This window comes from Furipterus horrens, unplaced genomic scaffold, assembly GCF_987537825.1.
Source record: "Furipterus horrens unplaced genomic scaffold, mFurHor1.1.pri manual_scaffold_5, whole genome shotgun sequence".
NCBI lineage: Eukaryota > Metazoa > Chordata > Mammalia > Chiroptera > Furipteridae > Furipterus > Furipterus horrens.
The window spans coordinates 180,873,482-180,892,853 of record NW_028327175.1 but is presented as its reverse complement, the minus strand read 5'-3'; the positions used below and the strand labels follow the sequence as shown (position 1 = coordinate 180,892,853).

The 19,372-nt window shown below is 54.7% G+C and overlaps 3 protein-coding genes and 1 long non-coding RNA gene across 7 annotated transcripts; 2 read left to right on the top strand and 2 right to left on the bottom strand.

Annotated features, from left to right (window-relative positions):
• Positions 1 to 86: 86 nt before the first annotated feature.
• LZTS2 (leucine zipper tumor suppressor 2) lies at positions 87 to 10,613 on the bottom strand. Of its 4 annotated transcripts, none has more exons than XM_090278425.1 (5): positions 10,010 to 10,613; positions 4,223 to 4,669; positions 2,933 to 3,595; positions 2,174 to 2,431; positions 87 to 1,402 (listed from the first exon to the last, which is right to left on the bottom strand). In XM_090278425.1, exons 2-5 carry the CDS (start codon positions 4,625 to 4,627, stop codon positions 719 to 721), a joined length of 2,010 nt encoding a protein of 669 aa, XP_090134551.1. In that variant the 5' UTR covers positions 4,628 to 4,669; positions 10,010 to 10,613; the 3' UTR covers positions 87 to 718. The 4 variants fall into 4 exon arrangements, with proteins under 4 accessions (XP_090134551.1, XP_090134549.1, XP_090134553.1 ...); XM_090278423.1 differs by lacking the exon at positions 10,010 to 10,613 and adding an exon at positions 7,192 to 7,294; XM_090278427.1 differs by lacking the exons at positions 2,933 to 3,595; positions 10,010 to 10,613 and adding an exon at positions 7,192 to 7,294.
• LOC150010515 (uncharacterized) lies at positions 9,011 to 10,356 on the top strand. The gene is made up of 4 exons (XR_016511244.1): positions 9,011 to 9,074; positions 9,265 to 9,314; positions 9,578 to 9,739; positions 9,872 to 10,356. It is a non-coding gene; the product is annotated as an uncharacterized LOC150010515 (long non-coding RNA).
• A 1,850-nt stretch (positions 10,614 to 12,463) lies between the features above and the next one.
• TWNK (twinkle mtDNA helicase) lies at positions 12,464 to 18,027 on the bottom strand. Its single transcript, XM_090278421.1, has 5 exons — positions 15,667 to 18,027; positions 15,238 to 15,478; positions 14,979 to 15,086; positions 14,521 to 14,662; positions 12,464 to 13,649 (listed from the first exon to the last, which is right to left on the bottom strand). The coding sequence occupies exons 1-5, from the start codon at positions 16,904 to 16,906 to the stop codon at positions 13,329 to 13,331; spliced, it is 2,052 nt and encodes a 683-aa protein (XP_090134547.1). The 5' UTR covers positions 16,907 to 18,027; the 3' UTR covers positions 12,464 to 13,328.
• MRPL43 (mitochondrial ribosomal protein L43) lies at positions 17,582 to 18,773 on the top strand. Its single transcript, XM_090278422.1, has 3 exons — positions 17,582 to 17,777; positions 17,867 to 17,973; positions 18,072 to 18,773. Exons 1-3 carry the CDS (start codon positions 17,647 to 17,649, stop codon positions 18,311 to 18,313), a joined length of 480 nt encoding a protein of 159 aa, XP_090134548.1. The 5' UTR covers positions 17,582 to 17,646; the 3' UTR covers positions 18,314 to 18,773.
• Positions 18,774 to 19,372: the final 599 nt, after the last annotated feature.

Here is a 19,372-nt window from a genome sequence, read left to right as displayed (position 1 = left end):
AAGACCTCTATAAGGGGTAGGGGAATAGCCAGCAGATAAAGAGGGGGTGGGGGAGGATTCCTATAATCTTTATCCAGCACACTCACTTTTTAAAAACAAAAATTTTTTAATCTTTTTCTTTGGGTTTGTACAAGAAATTTACAGTGTGAAAAATACAATAGTGAAAATGAGGCCACAAAACAGGGTGTGGGAAGGGGCCACTTGGTCACATTAAACAAGACATTTCTGAGTTTTTCCTTTGGTCTGACTACAGCCCCCTCACCACTGGGAAGAGGCTGCAGAGCAGGATGCTGGGGATCAGACCCCAGTCCCAGCCCTGTCCCCCAACAGGGTGGGGGCAGGCACATCTGGAGCAGCTGGTGCTGCCTGGCTCTCTCTGGCTTTGGAATGGGGGGGAGAGTGTGGAGATAAGGGGGTAACCCCTCCCTCTCCCCAGACCCCTGGCTGGTTGACCTGGTTGAGCATCTGGGGTGAATGGGCTTGGCAGAGTGGCACTGGCAACAGGTGGGGAGTGAAACAGGTCGAGTGAGTAGGAGCCTCTGGGTGACAGTGAACACAGGAACCTCCAAGGGGAGCAAGTCATAGGGCAGCCCTGGGTTCTTGACAGAAGCCCAGAGTTCTGGATCCCACGGGACAAGTGGCTCTGGGGACCTTAGTGGACCTGAGGCCACTGTTCCCTTTCAGCAGAGCTCCCTGTAGAGCTGGGACACCAAGGGCCCTAGATTTCAGTGGCAGTGATCTCCTCTAAGCAGATGCAGGGGGCTGGCTCGGCCAGGCCCAGGTCGGCAAGCTCCCGGGCCTCCAGCTCCAGGCTGAGCTGCTGCAGCTCCTGCTCTAGCTGCCGGTTCCGCCGGTACATCTGGATGTAGTTGTGCTGCAGCTGCTTTTGGTAGCGGATCACCTGCTCCTTCTCTGCCTGCCAGGCCAGCCGTTCCCCCTCGAAACTGTCCCTCTGCTCCTCACCCCGCCGCCGCTCCTGCTGCAGCTCAGCCCGCAGCCGCTCCACCTGGGCCCGCAGGCTGCCTCCAACCCCAGCTGCCACACGCTGTGCCTTGGCCTCATCACTCTCTGCCAGGAGGAATGGGTCAGCAGCAGCAGGTGGCACAGGAGGTTCCCGGAGTACAGCTGCCTCGGTGTCCAATTGCCCAGCTTTCTCGCGCAGCCGCTCAGCCTCCTGGCGGTGCCGCTGCAGCTCCTGGGAACAGGCCTCCAGCTCCAGCTCCCGTGCTCGGGCCGCCTCCTGGAGACCCCGTGCCCAGCCCTCACTGACCCGCAGTGCTGCCCGTGCCTCTCGCAGGGCCACCCGCAGGGCCACCAGCTCACTCCCTTTCTGCACCAGCTCTGCCTGAGACTCCTTCAGTTGCTGCTTCAGCAGGGAGATCTCGCCTGACTTCTGGCACACCTGGTGGTGGGAGGGAAGGATGGTGAGAAGGGTCCCCCCAGGAGCTCAGGCCCTGACATCATGCTGGACATTTGGTAGAGAGGAAGTTTGATCCTTATACCCATTTTACAGATGGAAACAGAGCCTAGTGACATGTCCAAGGTCGTACAGCTAGTTAGTGGCTAAAGTGGAATACAGACCCAGATCTTTTTCCTTCAAAGTGTTGTCTTTAAACCCCAGAGCTCTGGGGACTGGGTGATGGCAGGTTTTTCAGGGGTGGAGGCAACTGAGGGTAATGCCCACATTTCCAGTTGGGAGGTACTACAGTGTTTTGGTTAAAAGCATAAACAATGGAGTCAGACTGCCTGGGCTCAAATCTCAACTCTGCCATAGACTGGGTATAATTTTGGGCTCCAGCCTTTCTGGGCCTCAGTTTCTGCATCTCTAAAATGGGGGTATTAACAGTACCCACACCTCATAGGGCTGATAATGAAGATGACACAGTCTATGCAATATGCCTAGAACAGTGCCTGGTACACAGCAAGCACTACATTCTTATTATGGACTAGAAGGCAGTGCAGCTTTGGGCACTAGACCAGACTAATGAGACCAAACATGAAGGTACAAGGAGGCCCCATCCCAGAAAGGGAGGTCAGAGGGGGATCCCCATTTCACAAAAGTGAGAAAGGAGAGGACCTCTGGGGGGTGGCAGGCTCAGGGGCTGTGGCTGGGCTCCTCTTTCTAGGGGTTCCTTGTAGGACCCTGCTCCTCACCCCTCCTGGTCTGACCCACCTCCCACTTGGTCTCCTCGAGCCGTGGCCCGAGCTCCCGCTGCTCTCGCTCAAAGGTGGCACAGCGCCGCTCCAGCTGTTCACGTTCCTGTAGCAGCTGCGCAAAGTCATCCTGCAGCTGCCGCTTCTCCTGCTGTAGCTGGAACACCTGCAGCTGTAGCAGCTGCTGGGCCCGCTGGGCCCGCTGGGCCTGGGCTGCACCATCCTCTCGTAGGGCCTCACGCTCCCGCTGCCAGTGGCACTGCCGATCCTCGTACACCTATGGGAGAAAAGGCAAACTTGGGTCCTGGCAGCTCCCTCTAACCTTGAGCCCTAGCTGCCTATAATCACTGACTACTCTGGTGGCCCACTAGGCAGCTAAATTCCACTAAACAGTGATAACAATATGACAATAGTAACAACTACTTTTATGATAATAAAAACAATAATAATAGCAAATACTTATGTAGCACTTCTTAGGTGCTGGGCATTATTCTAAACACTTTACACACTTTGCCTTATTTAATCTGCATAACTCTAAGAGAACTAAAATATCCCCATTTACAGATGAGGAAACTGAGGCTTCCTATGAATAAGTAAATGGCAGTAGGTTTGAATCCTCACTACTCTGTAGTTAAGCCAGACAGCCGTGTTGGAATGGGGTCACAAGTGCCACTGCCCACCACTTGCCCCCACCCTGGAATAAAGGGAAATGCTCCTTGGATACCCAGCACCTCTGGATATCCTGCCATGCCACCCCCATTATTGCCACTGATCACACCTGGCACACGGTCACCTCGCTCTCGTCCAGACTGTCCCGCAGCTGCTGCAGCTCTGCCTCACGGTCGCGGAGCTTCCCTTCCAGGACACAGTGCAGCAGGGCCTCATCCGAAGGGGGTGGAGGGGGTGGTGGTGGTGGTGGGGAGCGCTCCCCACAGGAGCTGCTGTCAGGGGAGGCCCGAGGACCACTGCCCAAGAGGCCTCCAGCCACGCGGCCCCCCAGGGAGCCTGTGCTCTTGCTGGAGGAAGATCGGCCACTGTCCGAGTGGGAGGGCCCAGTAGGGGCTCCTCGGGCTGCCCCTGGAAGTGCCCCCCGCCCAGGGCCATGGGAGGGCAGGTGCCCACCTGGGGAGTTGGTGGCTGGCTCCGCTCCCCCAGTGCTGTAAGTGGGCAGGCTGGACAGTGAGTTTCGGCCGGAGTCAGACAGCGTCCCTGATGGGCAGCCACTGGCCCAACCACTCAGTGCCAAAGGTTTGTCGGCAGCTGAGGAGGAGGAGGAAGAGGAGGAAGAAGCAGGGCCCCCAAATAGCTGTGTTAGGCTGCCCTGGCTCCCAGACAGTCCGGTGGCCCGAGGACCCAGGAAGCTGGGGAGAGATGGTGCCCCTCGAGGTTTGGGCAGCACTGGCTTGAAGGCTGTTGGGCGGATCAGGATTTTCTCCATATTCTGAAATGAGGTGCCATGTGACACTGGGGATGAGCTGCCCAATCTTTCAAAGCCCTTATCACACTCCCTGTCTTCCCATCTGGAGTCTCCCATCCCGATGTATTAATAACAATTGGTGTCACTAACTGAGGGTCTCCTGAATGTCACCTTTATGTCAAGTAATTTAAAAGGTTAATCTCTATTCATTACAACATTATGGACAAAAATATTATGACTATTCCCATATTACAGATAAAGAAACTGAGGCTCAGTGGAATTAAATGCCTTGCTCTAAGTCAAACACATTGCTGTTGTATAACAACAGTATTTTCAAGTAGCGAGCATTTATTGATACATAGACTATACCAATCACTAGGCTAAGAACTTTACATGTATTATTTAATTTGCACAACACACTTGTAAGAGCTGACCTATCACCCCCATTTCACGGATATGGAAAAAGGCTCAGGAACGTTAAGTGACTTCTTTGAGATCATATAGCCAGAATGAGAAAGAACTGGGATTGGAACTCAGGTCTAATGAATCTGGAGCTCACACTTCTTTCTCTAAATAGGCCTTCAAATTCCTCCAGCTTCTCCGGGGGGCTCCTGATTCCACCCATGCCCAAAAGGAAGGGCTGGTCCTCACCTTCTCGAGCTTTCCGGAGACAGGAATGAGTTTCGGTGGGGGGCCGCGCAGGTGGGCATTTCGTGCCCGTTGCTCTCGGGCATCCTCGATGTCGCTGCTGGGGCTGGAGGGTGACTCTGTCCGGAAGTCCTCATTGATGTAGGTGAAAGTAGTGCCAGGCACGGTCTTCCTGGGGGGCACAGCTGGGCACAGCGGCTCCTGTGCTTCATAGCCACCCCGCAGCAGCCCATCCTGCTGGCGGAAGAAGGTGGGCCCAGGGGGGCCATGGTGGCGAGAAGGAGCCGGCCCCCCGGGGCAGGGCCGGCCTGAGATGAGGCTGCTTACACTGCCCATGGCTGCAGCTTGTGGGGCAGCGGTCTCAGGAGCAGGCTCCAGTGGCACTGGCAGAGTCTGCACGATGGCCATGGTGGCAGAAGCTCTGGCCTGGCCGGGGGCCTCCAGGGGAACCTGTGAGCAGGGCAATGCTGTCAGAGTCCCTCCACCTTGATCCCCTTTCCTATACAAGGCCCCAAGTCCCTCTCCTGACCTCTGAGCCCAGGCCAAACAGCCCCTTGACACTGATAACAAGCCCTGATGCCCCCAAAGCTCCCCCTCTGAGCACTGGCATGAACCTGGATTCTCCCTGGGCTCCAGACCACTGACCAGCTTGGGTCTGACCAGGGCAGAGGACTGAATCTACTGAGCAGGGATGACGAGGGGAGGGGAGGTCTGGTGGTTATGAAGGGCCCAGCCCCAAATTGCATCCCCCACAGAAGCCAGGACCCAAATTAAGGAGGGAGCCTCATCTACCAGCTCCCAGCACAGGTCCCTGGTCCCCCGGGACAGGTGGCCTCATTAGAGGGCAGTTTGGGTAGAAGCAACCTCAGGGACGAAGTCAGCAACTCAGATGGTAATTAGGGAACAAAGAGCCAAGGCCAGGCTGTGCCCAGGCTCCCCCAGCTGGGCCTCAGTTTCTCCCAGACAGAGTGGCGGCAAGGGTGGAGCTGGCCAAACAAGAAACTCGGAGCTCTTAGGGAGCCCACAGGTGCCCTCTGGGGTCTCCTGACTACATGCAGGCTCACGCTTACTGCCATCACAACTTCTAGCCTCCCCATACCCACTCAGTTGGGCCTAAAGGAACCTACATAGGCCTACTGCCAACTTCTATGAAACTTTCCAGCTTCAGATGTTCCCTAGCGTAATCCCAAGGCGATAAGGAGAGAAGCCCTACCATCACCCCTGGCAGCTTCTTCAAGATCTCACTTCCCTGGAGCCCAGGGCTCCACCTCCCTAGGCCCTCCTCCTTCCTGGAAGGGGACAGCAAGTCTCCACCCGGAACTCCCTCCATCAGGGGAAGACCAGGACTCAGGCATCTGCTGAAGTCATCATGCAGAGTAAGGAGGCCAAGAAGTGGACAGAGAATTGCGTAGGAGCTGAAGTGGATGCGTTTATTTATATGTGTGTGTGGAACTGTATGCACAGCATGAAAATGAGCACTGTGTATATGAAACTGTGTGTAACAACACCATGAGTATTATGTGAGTAGGTATGTTTGGATATATTCATACATGCATGACTATACATGTGAATTCATATGGGGTATATCTTACAAGAGTGTGTGTGTAAATATTTAGGAGGTCACTCTTAAAAAAGCATGTGAAAGTTACAAATGCAAAGGTAATAAGTGAATTTGTGTTGTATGAGTGATTATATGAGAATATGTTTGGATAAATGTCTACTCATATACCTGAGTTTATGTATAGACTCACATGTATTTTATAGAAGTGTGTGAACAGGAAAGCGAGTGTGTACAAGTGTATATTGAGGAGTGTGTGAGAATAGGAGCATGTGTAAGAGGGTGGGAGCCTGAGCAGCATGCAGGGCCAGCTGGGTGAGTGGAAGCTTGATTTTTGTCACTCACTGGAGTGTGGGAAAAGAGACATTATCTGACTCCTTTGCCTGATCAGCCCCTTCTTTCTTGCTTGTGTTCCATTAAGTCCACCCCACCTCCCCACTCAAGTCAAAAGATCCTAAGACCCAGGAAGATGTCCAGGACTGAGGCAGGAGGAACTGGGAGCTGGGGGTAGGGGTGAGCAGTGTCACACAAGTGCCAGCTCTGAGCAAAGTGGGTGGAATAGCCCCTCCTCTGCCCTCTCCCAGACCACACCAGAGAATGAAGAAAACAGTGAGGAAGGGGCTTCTTAGGGGGCAGTGAGGGCTGGCACTTCTGTCTGCATTTCCCCACTTCAGTGAGCACAGAGAAAGTGAAAACTGAGGGGAGGAGACAGACTCAAGAGAGACAGGGACCCAATAGACAAAGACTCAAGAGGCCCCAGGGTGTCAGGTAGACAAGGAGACAGGCAGACCCAGTGAACCTGGGGCCTTGAACCCCATGGAGCCAGGGGCCCCTAAACCCAGAAGAGACATCAAGCTGGGCCCTGTGAACCAGACACCCAGGGAACTGGAGCTGGAACCAGGCGTCTGGAAAGCCAGGCCTGGCCAGCCTGACTCCTGCTCTTGGAGCCTGAGAGAGAAGGAGGGGCAAGTGGAGGCTCCATTTTGAGAAATGCGTCTTTTGCTGTAAGAATGGGAACCCCCACTCTCCCCAGCACTCGTTGAGTGACCCCTCTGGCACAGCAACCCACCTTACTGGGCTGGAGAGAGCAGAGGGCAGGGATGAGCCAGGGCCCGAGAGAGGTCTGGCCAAGGTCCGAAGGCCCACAGACCTGTTTTGGGGGCTCAAGAGTTGGGGAAAGAAAGTCTCCCCTCACCACATTCCAAGGACCAGTTAAGTAGGCTGGAGTCTGGGATCACGAGTTCCCATCCGCAACAGGAAGCCGGGAGCCTCCATTCCACCCTCCAGACCCCCCCACCGCCGCCGCCGCTTCCATAAAGTGGGGGCAGTGTGGAATGCCCCCTCCCCACTGGTCCTCCGCCGCGCAGAAGTTAGGGGTGCCCCTGGGTCGCCTCCCCACCCCAGCCCCCCTCACCTCCGCCGCTCTGCTCCATGCTCAGCCCCGGGCCGCCCCCCGCGCTCCACCAGCCAGCCGCCCGGCTTCAGCCCGCGCGCGGCCACTCGGAGCCGCCCGGCCGGACCCGGCCCCGCCTCCGCGGCGCCCCCCGCAGGGCAGCCCCCGCCCGACCTGAGGGGGCGGTGCAGCGCGGGGGAGGGGTCCCAGGGGTGTCCCCGCCCCCGGGGCGCGGCCACGCGCCAACACTCCGCGTCACGCGTGTCCGGCTGGGCACCCGCGGGGGCTGTACAGCGGGACTCAGGACCTCTCCCTCCCAGGCCGGGTGGTTGTGTGTCTGGGAGATTGGTCGGCTCGGGACTTGGTACGGCGTTGGCGGCGGCCGCGGTGGGTCACCCTCAACCCCAACCCAGGCCCCGGGGCCAGCGGCAGCTGGTCATTGTTTAAGCACAAAGGGCCAGACGCCGTGGCGGCCGCCCTGCCCCCTCCGCTCCTCTAGTCGAAGCCTGCCCGTCCCAGACACACTCTGCGACTTCGGAGTCCAGAGTGGGAGGCCGAGGGTCAGCTGCCACCCACTCTCTCCAGTGGCCCGGGCCCTGCGCCCCAGAACAAACCAGGGGCCGAGGCTCTGTGGGTACCTGCCCCACCCCCAGCGGCTAGGTGGCCACTCACTTGGATTTGCGGAGGCGGCGCCACCTGGTGGAATATTTGGAATACACACCCAGTAACCCCGTCCCCCGACCTCAACGGGGAGGGGGGGGGGTTGGGGGGGACGCTACCCTACTCCACAGCCATGTATCCTCTTCTCCGTGAGCCCAGGCCTGCCCCAGTGGCGGCTCTGTGCTCCTCAGCCTTCCCTCAGAGTCATTTGCTAGGAGACAGGTCCCTGCTCGGAGAAGCAGCTTCTGGCCCTTCAAACAATCACTGGGGGGAGCATGTTAAACCCACACCAGCCTCACAGCAGACAATATTACACTGTCTTCTCGGAGTCATGAATATTCCCACCCTCTGGCAAAGAACAACCTTAATACCCACACGGCCTTTCCCACCTTCAGTCTCACACAGCCATAAGTCAGAGCCTCATTCATCATGTGGCTCCATGTTCTTCTTTCCGTAATCTTTCAGGCCAGCTCACACAGAGACACACTCGGAGTCACACAGCTGCTTGTGCACAGGCTTTCACCACTCGTACTCCGTCGCACCCAGTCACAATCTTAAACACTCTCCCAAGTATCTTCCACACTGACCGTCTTATTCAGCCATAACTTCTTACATGTACCCATATTTCTCATTCTACCACACATACTTTCCTGTAGGGGTCTCTGTGACCTGGTCAGGTCAGCTGATGCCAGCACCCCATAACCTACACCCTCTCTCTGCAACCAGGGCCAGGCCGGCCAGAGCTCCTCTGCCCCAGGAAGGAATATTCCCCCCCCCCGCCCCCGCCCCCTTCCAGGCCACAGCCCTGGACCGCTCTCAGCTCTATTTTTAGCTCTATGGAAAGGGTTGTTTTTCTTTCTTTTTCCCTGGAAAGGGAAACATAGCCCAGCCACCCTCAAGCTCACCCGAGACCCTCAGCCTCATCAGAAAAGACGAAGCCCCTCTCTCAAATAGAGACCCCCTCCTCTGGCCTTGCCCTGATCCCAGCCTCCTGGGGTACCAGGAGCCTCCTCCCCTTTCTGGCAGCCTGCCCAGAAAGCTACAGCAGCAGCTGGGCTCAGCGTGTGTGTAGGGGTGGGGGTGGGGCGGGGAGGGAGGCTGACTGCCTCTGCCCACTCCTTCATGCGGGGGGGGGGGGGGGGGCACTCGTTCCTTCCTCTACCTGAGGGATATAGGCCCACACCAGTACTGAGGGGAGGGTTATGCAGCCGCATTCTCTGAGGGAGAGGGACTGCCACTCTACTGTGAGTGGGATTTCTGATCCTACCTTTGGGGGAGGAGTTCCCAATTCTGCAAGGAGGGGTCTTAGTAGGCAGGGGACCGACGGGTGTTGGGGCAGCAGCTCCCCAGGCCGGAGGTATGGGGCGGGGAGGGGGAGGGGGAGGCCTGCTGTCCACTTCAACCAAGAATAGCGCCCCCCTCCGATATCTTCAGGGATGAAGGCACCATGAATGTGTTCTCGAGAAGGAAGGCGAGGAGTACAGGTAACCGCACCCGAGTCCAACAGTCTCCCGTCCTCCTGCGCTACCCGGACTCCAGGGGGCGTTGTGCTCCCATTTCTGGAGGAGGGCTTATCACCTCTCTAGGCAGGGAATGGAATACAGCCCAGCCAACGACCCCAAAAACTTGCCCTGTACTGGGGAGGGAAATCCTCGTCCTGATGCTGGGGTGGGGGGAAGCACAGCCCACCTGTCTGTGAAGTGATCACGTGCTCGGCGCCTGTTTACGCCTTAACCTTCACCTGCAGGCGGCGGGGAAGCAGGAACCGCAGGAGGTGTCCCACACCACCCGCCCCTGTCGGTGATGGTGATCACCGTTTGGCCCTTTTCTCCTACCCTGGGCAATTACGCGACAGCAGAGCTCCCTGCCTGCTGGGGTCCGCGCGGGCCAGTGGCGCTGCTCCAAGACTGTAAGAGTAACCCACTGGGCGCGCCCTTTCCTGAGTGCACGTGTGTTTGTGTGCCCCAAGTGCGTACGTGGGTCTGTGTGCACGCGTGTGTGGGCCTTTCCGTGTGAATTTCCGTGTCGGTTCCCTGTTCAGACACTTCGCCTGCGCCCCGGCGTGGGGATTTCCCCCTCCACATCCCAACACCCTGCTTCGCCAGACGGGAAAGTTTACTCCGGAGCGGGGATGTACGCGAGGCGCGAGTTCCTACACCTCCGCAGTCCTACCACTCACCCAGTGCCACCTGCGCCGCCGCTCCAGCTCCCGTCAGGCTCCTGCTCCAGCGCGGGGACCTCCTTGCTGCGAATCCGCCGGCTCTCAATGCAGCTCCCCGCTCCGGGCGCCCGCCAGGTCCGGCCTGGTGGAGCGGGGCGGGGCTGCTAAGGCCGCGCCCCAGACCCAAGGAAGGGAGTGGTCTGCTCTGCACCCCCCTCAATAGCCGACCAAGTACCCAGCCCAGCAGTAACTCTACGGTGGTCGGAGGCTGCTCTCTGGCCTCTGACTTCACAGCTTACTGGATTTGGCTTTCAACCTGGGGAAGAGGTAAGCGGCACATGATCCAGAACTAAACTGCCTACCTAGCTGACCTAATCAAGCTGGCTATAGGGCTTTCCTGCCACCAATTCCTGCTCTGCTGGGAGCCAAAATTGGTCCACTCTCGGCCCACTCCCCAGACACAGGAAAACCCCCTAAGAAGCAGACAAAGAAGGCTCATGTTTCACCAAAACAGACCCATCCCTCCTACCCCCACACCTCGGGTTGGGCTGCCCAAGCTGAACCAGCACCTCTCTCCCCCTTGGAGTAGGTGTCTGCCCAGGTGAGCAAGCCTGCCAGTTCTGGGCCCTGTACAGAGCATAGTCTGGCTTCTCTTAAACTCATAAAGTTCCACCCACAGGCACAAACAGGAAGTTGGCCTGTATTGCAGGGAGGCACCTAGGGCTCCCTCCCTCCATGGCACCTAAGGCAGCCTGTGGGAAGGTAGACTGTGATGTCTACAGGTATCTGGGCCATATTTGCAGCCTTAGTACTTGGGCAGCAGTTCATGGAATTTAGTCCCTTCTCAAACCCATTTAGAGTAAAGCTGCTGGAGGACCAAAGCAGCTCCTTCACAGCCAGGTGTGATACTCAGTCTGAGGAAAGGCTGCAGATCCAGCTAGACTCTACTTGGTTGGCCAGGCCCTTATATCGAATTGGACATTGGCAGAGTACTTTGCTTCATTGCACTCTCCCTGGGTACAGGGACAGTGGCTCCCTGGGATTCCCCACTGCTTTCTAGTCTCCAGGAACTCCTGAACACATTTTGGGCTCACCTTGATGTGAGGAGTTTGACAGGTGTGGAATGGAATGTTTGTGTAAGGTGTGGGGCTGGGGGAGCATTAGCTTCCCCTCCCTCCCCATCATTCTGGTTTGTGCTGTGTGGAGGTGTCTGCTAGTAGGGTGGAGCAAGACAAACAGGCAAGTCCTCTATCCCCAATTCACAGAGACCTCACAAAGTTCCCCTAATGGACACCACCCCCCCAACAAAGGATTTCCTAGAACACACGTGGCATTCTAGGGAGACCTGAATTTGGAACCTTCATTCTTATAGGCAGGACTGACCTGGTGCTGTGCATCTGGGAGGCATGGCTGACATTCAGTGTTAGAGACCTTGGATGAGGCCTAGACCAGCCAGCGGCTGGGAATGATTACTGCAGGATTAGGAGGCTTGGCTCCAGCCAGTCTGGGAGAGACCCCCAAGAAGGGAGGCCCTGGAGGAGCTCTCTTTCCTCCCCCCAGGTTCTTCCCCCACAAACAGCTTTGCTGCAGGTCTGTTTCAGGAGACAATTGTAGCCATAGTTCTCACACATAAAAGAACAGAGACCCCAGACCCTTCTACAGGGTCTCAGAAGCCGCTTCTTAGGTTGACAGGGAGACCCTGATAAGGCAGCCCTTCTTCGGAGGAAGGAACCAAGCCCCCAACCTCATGAGATTTCTCCCCAGTCCCCTCAGAACATTTTGCATTTTCACCACACTTGCAGACAAATCTAAAGGCAGCTGGGACTTTAGGATATCAGAGGAGTGTCATCATTTACGTACATTTCTTACAGGGTCTCTGGACAAGTTATTTTTCCATCTCCTTCAGGGCTTATTAAAAACAAGGAATCCTGTACCTCTCCTCCAACATCTGAAATTAGAAATATCTGTGTGTGTGTGAGGGCTGGGGCAAGAGAAAGGCCTAGGTTTTTGCTTTTTCAAACAAGAGCCCCAAGAGTTCTGACACACACTAACATAAGAACACAGGGAAGGTACAGGAAGGTGGAAATGGATGGGGGCCACATAAGAATATGCTGAGCCTGAGTCCACATTGAGAGGTCAGTGAGTAGCTCATATCACAGAGGGACAGCTGGTTAAGCAGAGTCTAGGCATGTGGCCCAGTGACCCACACCTCTGCCAGGGATCACATGAAGATCCTTAGGGATCATAGGTCTGAAGAGGCGCCATCCTGTCTCCCCTAGGCCAAGAAGAGGTGTGTGTAAAGGTTTGTCTATGTGAAGGCCCTTTAATGCTCCTGCTTCCTTGGGAACACACAGCTCAAAGACTGGGGGTGCACGAGGGGGCCCACCCATTCCCAATTCAAAGTGAGAAGAAAATCCAGTTACAGACTTGGGAGACATCTGGTGGACAAATAAGAAGAAGCACAGAAACAAAGGCAATGGAAAAAAATATTTTTTTCAGTAAAACTGTGAAAGGCTCTACAAAAAGTTATGACTGCATCCACTAAAGTGGTCTGAGGCAGCATACCATACAATCAGTGTCTAAGTGGCAGGCACTGTGGGATCATAACCTCATTCCATGGCTCTCTGGCCAGGCTTCCACCTTTATTACAAGGCCAAGCACCAGAATCTACTGATATTATTGAGTGCCACCACATAGCAGGCTCCAGAGTGGGGAGCAGAGGAGCTTAGTACCCACCATGTCACCCTTTAGCTCTGAAAGCCTAGGCTGGAATTTTGGCAAGAAGTACCCTATTCTTCAAGTTCAGGGGACCAGACCACATTGCTCTGAACTTGCTCATTTCCAAATCAGGGTCTCTGTATTTCCTTTTGGATCCCTCTTTCTCCAGATGTTTGCATAGCTCCATACTCATTCTTTAGGTCCCAGCTCAAATATCCTCTGCTCAGAGACACCTTTTCAGATCTTAATCACAGTGCCTGTAAGCACTATGACATTACTATTTTATTTTTCACTATCTACAATTGTTTTGTGTTTATTTGTCCATTAGGTCATTTTGTCCGATCAGATTGCATTTTCTGTGGAAGCAGGGACCTCATCTGTCTCGTCAGTGCTATATTCCCAGGACCAAGAACAAAGCCAGGCACACAGTAGGTTCTCAAATATCTGCTAAATTGAATTCTCTCACTATGGGACCCTGCCCTGGGCCAGGCCCCTGGGACTGAGAAGGGCCTGTAGCTTAGCACCACAGGACAGAGGCAGTCCTAGCAATGGCCAAGAAAGAGTCTATGCCCCAGCCTGTCCTGTCAGATTTGTTCCAGGGTCCAGCTCTGCACCTCCTTCACCTCGAAAGCTTGGAGGGGTCTGGCTGGTAAGGGTTGGGGGCCTCACTTGAGCAAGTCTCAGAGTTCTTGGACACAGCCCCCTTTTTGCCAGAAGAGGGCTTTTTGGCCACTAGTCCATTGTCATCCTTGATTTTCTTGAGCCGGGTCTTGCTCTTTGGTGGTATGGAGAAGGTGAGAGAGTTCTTGCTGAACTCGAGTGGGAAGACACCTACGTCCCCATCAAAACGGTTCTTGGATACCTGCAGATGTCGTTTCCCTGGCCCAGTTACCAGCTTCCTGTCCTGCAGGATCAGGACATTGTCCGCTTCCTGGCTTGCCTGAGGGACAGGGCAAAGGACAAAGGAGAAGTGAAAAGACATATGAGAAGCAGAAAGGAAGGTTGAGGGTGCAGGGAGAAGTGGTAAGAATGGGGAAAGGAAAAAGTACTTTCCCTTTTCATCAAAGCTCATTGAACGATTGACTGTGATGCTGCGGTCACTTGAGTTTTCCAGTTCCTTAACAACCTTGCTGCCGTCTCCACTTTGTACCTGCTGTTCCCACTGCCTGTAACACTTCTGCACAGCTTACCACCCCAATCAACCCCAGCTTCTGATCACTGAGGTCTTAGTCTAAGTGTCACACTTCATCAGAGAGACCATTTTTGATCCCATAAATAAAGAAGGCACCATCTTTCCACTTCTGTGTTATTCTCTTCCCGAGCTCCATGCTTGTTCCATCATGGTACACAGTCTGTGCCCAACCCAGGCCTGGCATATAAGATGCATTCAGTGTACCACTGGAATCTCCAGGATCAGGATGGTCCTTCCCATTTAGTTATTAAACACCTACTTTTAGCCAAAAGCCCAAAATTCAATCCAACCTTTGCTGACACCTCCTCTAGGAAGTCTCTCCAGATGCCCCTGGTTGACTCAGATGTCTTTCTGTTTGCTCCCCAAATACCTGTGCTGCCTATCATAGCTTTATCATACTGAGTTGAATCACTGTCTCATTGTTTTCCCCACTAGAGAATATGAGCTCCTGGGGGTCAAGGAGGGCAAAGGACCAACAATTTTGTATTTCTCATGTCATGGCCTCAGCTGCCTCTTCCAGATGAAGAGTCAAGATGATTTAAGGCTGACTGAAGTCTATCCCTGGTTACACCTTCCCCCTCTACTTTCCAAAGCTTGGGCTCCGCTAAAGGCCACTTACTTTGGCTGAGCCAAAAATGGATGCTGTTTGCAGCTCCTTATCATCATCCTCCTTCCGGGGATGAATGACCAGTGTCACATGGCAGCAACTGTCTGTTGCAAACTTCCGAAAGGCCCCGACTATATAGTCTTGAGCTGCAATCCTGCCCCAACCCGAACAAAACAAGAGGTTATCAGAAACAAACAGAAGGACAATACACACATACTCTTGATTCATTCACCTCTCCACAAAGCAACACAACCCCACTCTACTTCCCTTTACCCAAGGACTCACACTTAGGTCCCTGTCCATACTTCCTGCTGCCACATCCCATACCTCTTTAAAGAAAGAAATACACAGGGGGTGGGATATGTCTGCACACATGTCAGAAAACAAGGGTATAGTGTGTGTGCCTAGGGCCAGCTGCCTGAGAAGGCATCTGTGTTCAAGTGGATTCCAGCTGGACAAGAGGATGTCACCTGTCTGTGGACAGCTGCTCGTGACCCATCATGAACTGCAGATTGTCGATGACCACATGACAAATGTCATAGACGTAGACTGCATGTTGCATTGTGTCTATTATAGTCCTAGGAAGAGAAAGAGGCAGTGAATTCAGGAGTCAATTACAAGTAGTGTTCAGTCCATCCCAGGGAGAAAGTCAGTATCCTAAAAATTCTTACCGGAGGTCTGTTCTCCTGCCCTCCCATCCTTTGAAAACCACAAGCTTAGAAATCTTACCTGATGCTCTGTTGTCCATGGAAAGTCATAAAATAGAGGGGCAGGTCCTCAAACTGGTCGGCCCACTCATCATATTTGTCTAGTTGGTCTTCCAGCCGCCCCAAAGCGAACTGTGTTAGCATGATCCGAGCTAGTCTCACGTTGCTGATCTCAAAGCTGCCCCATAGTGTGTTCACCCCTTGGGTACATAAATCCAGGGTATACTCACTGATGAATGTTGTCTTTCCACTGCCTGTTGGCCCTGCAGGGGGTGGGGTGAACACAGACCTGGGTGAGGGAGAAGAATCCTACTCTTGAAACCAAGACCTGGAGCTGGGCCTCAAGGTTGGGAGGGAAAGCCTCCTCTTCATTTACAGTGGCCCAAACCCATATGCTTTTGTCAGCTGATCCTCTGCCACCACCCCAAGCAGCGATTTCCCAAAGGGTCACCTGTAAAGACTGTCAGCTCGCCCTTTCGATGTCCCTTCAAGAGACGATTGAGATCTGGGAAGCGGCTCCAGCGAACACCCGCTACCTGCTCCACATTTGACAGTTCTCCTAGTACTTCCTCCCGAAGCTGCCGGAAAGACACAATAGACTTGTGCCAAGCAGGCAGGGCAGAACGCAGAATTCGAGAAAGACTTAAGCCTCGGTTCAGGGCCTCTAGGGGACAGGGATGCTTGTCCCCAGGCCGCACCAAGGAGCATCGCTTGGGATTCAGTTTTCGGGCAAACAACTTGGCAGCCTCCCAGGACCGAAGGTCATCCCCCAGCCAGAGCACAATACGTCGGAACTGTTCGAGGTAAGGGAGCAATGCAGGTGGTAAGCAGGCTGTTCCCCGGGGAAGGGCAAGAGTGGGCAGCCCTGTGGATTGGTTTAAGGCCAGGCTGTCCAGCTCACGACTTGTCAGCACCACCTCAGCATCTCGACGACTGATCAGTGATAATCCAAACAGATTGTGGTAGGCACCAGGCCGGGGTATGGTGGTCTCCACATACTGCACTCCATCCCCCTGGCCTTTAGCCTGTAGGAGCTTCAGGCCTCGTAATCTCAGACTTCCTGGGGAGAACCAAGGGAAGACAAGGCTTCGAGCAGGCCGCAGATACCGCACACTGAAACGCTTGAGTGTGTCATCTGTCACTTTGGTAAGGCCAAACATCACACGCGTCAGCTGGGCCTCCTCCAGCTCAGGCAGCTCCCAGAGAGGTACTGCCCGGTCCCAGATCCTCCGGATCTCCTCAATGTCCTCAGCTTCTGGGGCTTCACTAAGCAGGATCCCCTCTCCATCTCCATCCCCACGTCCTTCCACACTGGCCTGGAAGTCTTCCCAGCTCCCCTCTGCTAGGCTGGTCATGCAGAGAAAGCGGCCTGTGGTCTTGTTAATGAAGAGGCTAAAGGAAGTGGTATCACCAGTGTGGTCTTTGAGTTGGGAGGCCCCCAGAAAGGGGCTGGGTGCCCGCAGGCAGCTGTGGCCATCCTGGAAGGGGATCCCATGTGCCCGCAAATATTGGCGGATTTCAGCTGCAGTTACAGGCAACACTGGTACCTCCATGGCGGGGAGAGCCTCCTTTCTGTACCGTCTGCGAGGAGGGCCTGGGACCAAGGTTCGAGGCAGGCCCCTTCGACCCATCCACTCCCCTCGCAGGGACAGCAGGCTACGAAGGGGATACCCACTTCGAAGGGCCCACATTCCTAATCAAATGGAGGAAGTCCCTACTTGAAATGCTGTAGGTGCCTGGTTCAGGTGCCTTCACTAGGTCAGATCCTAGGGATCCTCCACACTGCACTAAGAGCTCATTCTGATGGTTTCTCTCGTTTTTCAAATTTCTCCCTCATTAACATCTCTCTGAATCCTCTTCAGCCCTTCTACATTTCTACTTCCATCCAAGCCCATCTACACGATCCTTTCACACCTGTTCTGCCTGGCTTCCTAGCTCTATGGTCCTTTACAGCTTCTGCCATGGCAGGCCCTCACTAATTATGGTTTGTTCAGATCATCTCTCCACCACTACTGCGCTCCACGGAGTCTCCTTGTCGTCCTCATCTCTATAGCCTTCGGCGTCCTTTCCGTAGCTTCTCTGCTCTAGATGCCCACTAGTGGCCCTCTTCACTGCTCCATTCCTCAAAGGGGACACGACATGACTAGCGCGCCACTGAGCGGCTCCTGCCCCTCTCCGCACCACCTCTCCACCCGCCCACGCGGATTTCCTCTTCTCCACCCGCAGGATCTCCGCCGCTCCGACCCTGGACCCGTGTCACCACTCTCGTCTCAGGTCTTTTCATTCGCAATGTGGGTTGCTCGCACGCGCCACACAACAAAACCTCGGAATTAAAACTCCCCTGGGCTCCGTGTCCCCGGAACCGGAAACGTGGGTGTTAGTCCCGCCCCATCGCTTCCAGGCTACGTTCGGCGGCCTGGGAGCTGGAGCCATGACGGCGCGCGGGACCCCGAGCCGCTTCCTGGCCAGTGTCCTCCACAACGGGCTGGGTCGCTACGTGCAGCAGCTGCAGCGGCTTAGCTTCAGCCTCAGCCGGGACTCGCCCTCGTCCCGCGGCGCCAGGTGAGCTGAGGAAGGGCGCGGGGGTGCGACTCCGGGCAGCGGTCACCCGGGTCAGGGGTCACAGTGCTCACCCTTCTTGGGTTCTTCAGGGAGTACGTGGAACAGGAGGTGGCCAACTTCGCCCGACGGAACCCAGGTGTCGTAATATACGTGAACCCGCGGCCCTGCTGTGTGCCCAGAGTCGTGGCCGAATACCGTGAGTGGGGCCGGGCGGTGGCTGGAGGGCGGCCTCAAGGAGGGTTTGGCTAACGTCTGACTGCCCGCTTCCGATTATCCCCACCTCCCTTCTGCCAGTTAACGGGGCTGTGCGCGAGGAGAGCATCCACTGCAAGTCGGTCGAGGAGATCACGACGCTGGTGCAAAAGCTGGCTAACCAGTCAGGCTTGGATGTGATCCGCATCCGCAAGCCCTTCCACACGGACAGCCCTAGCATACAGGGCCAGTGGCACCCCTTCACCAACAAACCGACAACGGGCGGTGGGCTGCGCCCCCGAGAGGTCCAGGATTCTGCCCTGCCCCAGGTGCAAGCGCAGTGAAGAGATCCTCCAACTCCATTCCCAGTGAAGGTGGTTCTTACTCTTTTTGTTCAGGGTGATTCCAGGCCCAGGCAGACAGATGGAGCCCACGAAAGGGAAAGTTGATGCCAAAGCTTTTGCTTGGGATAAAGAAGACCTGCCTCTTTCTATTTGGTGCCCACTGTGAGGGGCAGTGACTTCGTGTCTCTTAATTCTTATCCAGTTGACATTACTGAAACGTGAGAGTCTTCAGGTATCTTACTGGGTCCTTATTTCTGAAGTTGAAATTGATAATAGTGCTCTCAAATCACAGTGAGGGATTTCATGGCTGGCTTCTGAAGAATCCCTGATGTCCTTTTTCTGCAGTCATTGAGCTCGAGAGCTAGCACCTTCTACTCTGCTGTGAACCTGACATTGGGCTAGGCTGTGTGAACGTTTGCGTACAAATTAGAAAACAGGTTAATAAACTTGACCATGGTCACCCTTGAGGTCTTCAAAATATGTTCATATTTTACATATAACCCCATTTTTCATTATCATAAAGCAATATAATAACCCTTCAGGATGCTTAATACCAAAGGCCATGTAATTAATCCAGGCCTGACCCTTGGAGAGAGTGGTTTTCAGACTAGCTAATAAAAGAGCAGCATCTTCTAGGGGCTTACCTAAAAAAGGGGGTGGAAGGAAGACGGTGAGGAAAAGAGCCAGGAGCCCTGGCTGGTGTGGCTCAGTGGATTGAGCTCCAGCCTGTGAACCAAAGGGTTGCTAGTTTGATTCCCACTCAGGGCACATGCTGGGTTGTAGGCCAGGTCCCCAGTTGGGGGCACGTGAGAGACAGCCACATATTGATGTTTCTCTCCCTCTCTTTCTCCCTCCCTTCCCCTCTTTCTGAAAAATAAATAAGTAAAATCTTTAAAAAGAAGAAAAAAAGAGCCAGGAAGTACAAACCTAAAACCTTTGTGTGAATTCTTGAACCACTGTACTTTTGTCATGCCCTTATCGCCATGATCATTGAATAGGGAGACTCTTAACAAAGGCCTATGTACCTGCCCAGGGCAGCTAGAATGGAAGTTGAGGATC

What these genes read in the sequence shown, in the direction of transcription:
- LZTS2 (XM_090278425.1), bottom strand. Translation starts at nt 4,627, where the DNA reads ATGGCCATCGTGCAGACTCTGCCAGTGCCACTGGAGCCTGCTCCTGAG. An exon ending in TCTCCGGAAAGCTCGAGAAG is followed by an intron (nt 3,596 to 4,222) that starts GTGAGGACCAGC and finishes ACCTCATTTCAG; the next exon opens with AATATGGAGAAAATCCTGAT. An exon ending in GCGAGGTGACCGTGTGCCAG is followed by an intron (nt 2,432 to 2,932) that starts GTGTGATCAGTG and finishes TTTCTCCCATAG; the next exon opens with GTGTACGAGGATCGGCAGTG.
- TWNK (XM_090278421.1), bottom strand. Translation starts at nt 16,906, where the DNA reads ATGTGGGCCCTTCGAAGTGGGTATCCCCTTCGTAGCCTGCTGTCCCTG. An exon ending in CGAGCTGACAGTCTTTACAG is followed by an intron (nt 15,479 to 15,666) that starts GTGACCCTTTGG and finishes CACCCCCTGCAG; the next exon opens with GGCCAACAGGCAGTGGAAAG. An exon ending in CATGGACAACAGAGCATCAG is followed by an intron (nt 15,087 to 15,237) that starts GTAAGATTTCTA and finishes TTCTCTTCCTAG; the next exon opens with GACTATAATAGACACAATGC.
- MRPL43 (XM_090278422.1), top strand. Translation starts at nt 17,647, where the DNA reads ATGACGGCGCGCGGGACCCCGAGCCGCTTCCTGGCCAGTGTCCTCCAC. An exon ending in CCCTCGTCCCGCGGCGCCAG is followed by an intron (nt 17,778 to 17,866) that starts GTGAGCTGAGGA and finishes TGGGTTCTTCAG; the next exon opens with GGAGTACGTGGAACAGGAGG. An exon ending in CAGAGTCGTGGCCGAATACC is followed by an intron (nt 17,974 to 18,071) that starts GTGAGTGGGGCC and finishes CCCTTCTGCCAG; the next exon opens with TTAACGGGGCTGTGCGCGAG.